At 44.8% G+C, this 4297-nt stretch overlaps 1 protein-coding gene across 1 annotated transcript in view; it reads right to left on the bottom strand.

Moving 5' to 3' along the window:
• The window catches only part of Capn13 (calpain 13), a 61490-nt gene that overhangs the window by 39900 nt on the left and 17293 nt on the right, over window positions 1–4297 (bottom strand). The window contains exon 4 of the mRNA XM_005367973.1: window positions 1005–1141. Coding sequence (XP_005368030.1) covers window positions 1005–1141 — 137 coding nt within the window. The remainder of the gene's footprint in view (window positions 1–1004; window positions 1142–4297) is intronic.

Genomic DNA, 4297 nt, shown 5'->3' with positions numbered 1-4297 from the left:
CTACCCATCCTTCTGTCCTTCCATCCTACCCATCCTTCTGTCCTTCCATCCTACTCATCCTTCTGTCCTTTCATCCTTCTGTCCTTTCATCCTACCCATCCTCCCATCCTTCCATCCTTCCTTGCTCAAATGTCATGTCTTCCAGCAACCTTAGTCTGACTCTCTATAGGCCAGGGAGTTAGGACCATTTCTTCATCTTTGCCACATCAGAGTGTGCTCAGGATGATACCCAGCCCAGTCTTTTGAGTCTGTAACCTTTGCACCCACTATGAAACCAGCGTGGAATGAAAGTCATTGGAAACAAATGTTGTCAGTAATGAGCATGTGCAAATATCCCTTGTCTTTGTTTCCTAAATAATATACTCTAATGACTATTTGCATAGGATTTATATCATGATAGGAATTATATTGTAATGTATATATGTAGATGATTTAGAGCATACAGGATGTGTGTAGTTTATATGTAAATACTATTTCATTTTATATAAAGATCTTCAAATTCATGGTTTCTAATATCTATGAGAGGATCCTTGAGCCACTCTCTTTCAGATACGAAGGACAACTATATTTCATCTAGAGTCTAATTATTAACCTTACATGAGTCCAGAGGTCTAGTCCACACCTACATGTCTGTGAGTCCCTTCTGATGGCCCCAGTACCAAAACCTTGAATTTAGAGATTGTTTACGGAGATTGTTTCCCTGGGTGACAAGGGCCCTGATGCTCAAATGGACAGTATTGATTTGTTTTGAGACAAAGTCTTATTACTTAGCCTTGGCATCCCTGGTTCTCACTAGGTCGATTAAGCTGGTTACAAAGATCCACCTGCCTCAGTTTCCCATCGCTGGATCGAAAGTGTGATTTCACCTCACCCAGGACATTGCTTGTTTTCGGAACAGATACTGTGAACTGCAGGGCCGGCTGGCAGGAGGCATCTGTGAGGGCAAGACACTGGGCCAGCAGAGCCTGCACAGAAACCAGGCAGAGAGGCTCACTCCTACTTACTTGGCATAGGCTTTCTCCATCAGGCAGGGCCAAAATTCCTGGTTGCCTCTGCGAGGACGCACAAAGAGGAAGTTCTTGTCTATGACAGGCAATCGGTCATCAACCACTACTTCCATCCACTGGCCACACTGCCAGAACTGGAAGAAAGAGGAGGCTATGTCTTAGTATAGCCAGGGCAGCGGGGAGTTTCTGTAACTTGCTGACCTAAGCCAAAACATTTTTTTGGAACTTGATTTCCATGACCCAATAACAAACTCAAACCAGAGCGATAGCACACAACCCAAGGAGCACATGCATGTCCTCTTCAATGGCAAGAGGAATAAAGGAGGTACCAATCATGAAAACAACGCAGTTAGTTCAGAGAAATCCAGGCAGGGAAGAAGGATGTGTGGGGGTCTACTTCGGCTTTGCAATTAACTATAGCCTTATTTTGACAAATCTTTTGTGAGCTTCAAACAGACACAGGAGTGTCCAAATCTTTCTTGCGCACACAGGGCAGCAGGGGAAGCATATGTTAACAAGAAGAACGGCAGGTGCAGGGCTGTGGCAGGGCAGGACAGCTGACCTGGAGCCGAGGGCTCGGGGAGGAAAGCATGGCAGACATATTGAAAATGCACCTCAAGTGCTGAAGACGGAACGGGCAAACGCCTCGAGGCAGAATGATGCGGCTGGCTCAGGAGGACTGAGCAATGACAGCCTGACTCTGGACCTTCTGTCCTCATGTCACACTGGCCTTGCTGTTATAATAGAGAAATGAAACTGGCTGGCGCTCTTACTGCTAAGAGTACAAATGAGCCAGATGTTCCTCTCCAAAGCAGACTGCTTTCATCTTTAGTATTCAACTCCGAATGGTTCACTCGGGGACATTGGAAAATGAGGCACATTCATCCCAAAGGTAGCCTTTTAAGTTCCTTTGTTGGTTTCCACTGGGCTGGATGGAGCAGCAGGACCTCGGGTTTAGGGCTGAACTGGATGGAGGTGAGTCTCCTCCAGCTGGGCTTGCTAACGTGGGGTGGATGTGAGCTCTCATCCAAGCTACTCTCTCCACAGCTGGATATCCCAGGGCTGCCACACCCACCTGAGGACACACTATCAGAGCAGAGGTGGAGTCGAGACCGGGATGTCAGTGCAAACAGGGAAAAGATGCTTTCATGGTCATTCATGAGCCAGAGCACTCGAGCCGGCTTGGACACAGCTGGGTAAATGTAGGCAGGGAAGTTCAGGAAACAGGGATGCTACTGAGAGCCATCTAGGAACGCTAGTCACAGTCCCCAGAGGGGAGGCAGGAAGGCCACTCAAACTTTGGCCTCAGTTGGGTAAGCAGATAGAGGATAACGTCCAGTTGATAGAACTGAATTTTGGCTTTATCTCTTACTATGTAATAACAGTTATTAGGCAAGACACTTACTTAACCCTGACTCCATCTCCAGCCTGTCAAGCGATGGTAAGATGAAAGAACTACTTAGGAAGATAAAACTGAGAGCAGATGAGACAGCGAGAGGGACAGAGTGGTTTTGAGCCGCTGTGATTTATGAAATCGTATGACTTCTCTATTCAGCAACTAGGATGGTGTCATGACAAACGAGAGGGCCCTGGGACAAGGGGATTATTATAACCAGCTTTGTCTTAGAAATCACTTCATCTCATTCTTCTCTCGCTAGTAAGACTGACCAAACATGCTTTCTCTATGCAAGGAGAACACCAGATAGAGATCAAGAATACACACACACACACGCACACACACACACACACACACACACACTTAGAGCATATGTGTATATAACTATGGAAAACATAACCTTTCATTATTATTATATGTATTTAAATAAGCTTTGATACATAAACATAAATATATAAAGACCAAATATAAAGGAAACTGACTGGTAGTCAGAAATGTAGACATGCCCTATTTCTTGGGGGAAGAGGACAGGCATATGGACAGTGTTTAAATCCTTCAAAAACCACAAAGGTGCCATTCTGCCAATGCTATGCGCCTGACAGGGAAATAAGAATTTTTCTGGGCAAAACATCTGATGCGCCTGGGCACTGTGTGTTTTCTAGAAGTAGAGTCCAAGTTCAGAGTGGTAGAAAGAGACCTACAGAAATCAGCACTATAGCTGATACTGGGGAGTTTTTACTACATTCCTTTGTTTGCGCGTGCATATGTATGTGTGTGTGCGTGTGTGTGCATGCATGCATGTGTGTGTGCATGAATGTGTGAGTGTGTGCATGTGTGTGAGTGTGTGCATGTGTGTGTGCCTGAGTGTGTGAATGTGTGTGTGTGCGTGTGGTGTGTGTGTGTGCATGTGCGTACCACAGCATGTGTGTGGAGGTCAAAGGACAACTCGTAGGAGTCAGCTTTTTCTTTTCTTGAACCCACAGCATCAGACTCAGGCTAAGTGCAGAGCCATCGATCCCATCAACCAAAGAAAGGTACTGGGGTAATTGGTTGGCTTTCTTTGTTATATAGAAGGACAGCATGTGTTCTGCTGGGTCTCTGGTTATCCTAACCACCTAAGGCATGGTCCAGCAATGCTAGCAATCTTATGGGGAGCCTATGCTCAGTTTCAGATGTTCCCTGGTGCCCCTTGGTGTGGTCTTTGGATCACTTATCAGTATCAACATCACCAGGGAGTCTGTCATAAGTATTTGCCTAGTTGGACTTTGGGAAGTGAAGAACAGGATTTTTTTTTTTTGAATTCTGATTAATAAAAGGGTTATTTATTTAAGGTGAAAACTTAGAGATCACTGTCCTAGACAACAGCCCTCTGCATGCTCAGGAACTGAGTCTAGAAGTCAGAGGCAAGAGAGGAAGAGCAGGGCTACTGCTGCTTTTTAAAACAAAAAAGACCACTCCCAAGTGGGCTGGTCTCTTAAAAGAATGGAAGGAGCTCCTGCAGCAGTCAGTCTATTTTTACAGCAGTAAGAGAAGTAAACAATACTCCAGAAAGGCCTCTCTGGGAATCCCAACTAATTTCTTAATTCCTTTACCACAGGGCCTCTTCATTTTTATCTCAAGGTTTCCAGTGACATTATTTCATTCTAGAATTTGAGTTGAGATTCCATACCATTGCAAATAATCCCCACTCATAAAACACTTCACTTTTGTGGACAACAGGATTTAAAAAAGAGGACCAGCAATGAGGTAATGAAAACTCACAACAGAAGGAGGAGGTTAGTCTTTAGGCTGAATGTCTCATTCACCTTCTGGAAAGAATATGTATGCATTTTATGTGTATGCATTTGTGTATAAGTGCATGCGTGTATGTATGTCAATGTGTGTGCATTGCTGC

The sequence above is a fragment of the Microtus ochrogaster genome, unplaced genomic scaffold, assembly GCF_000317375.1.
Source record: "Microtus ochrogaster isolate Prairie Vole_2 unplaced genomic scaffold, MicOch1.0 UNK26, whole genome shotgun sequence".
Taxonomy (NCBI): Eukaryota; Metazoa; Chordata; class Mammalia; order Rodentia; family Cricetidae; genus Microtus; species Microtus ochrogaster.
This window is presented reverse-complemented; position numbering and strand designations above follow the sequence as displayed.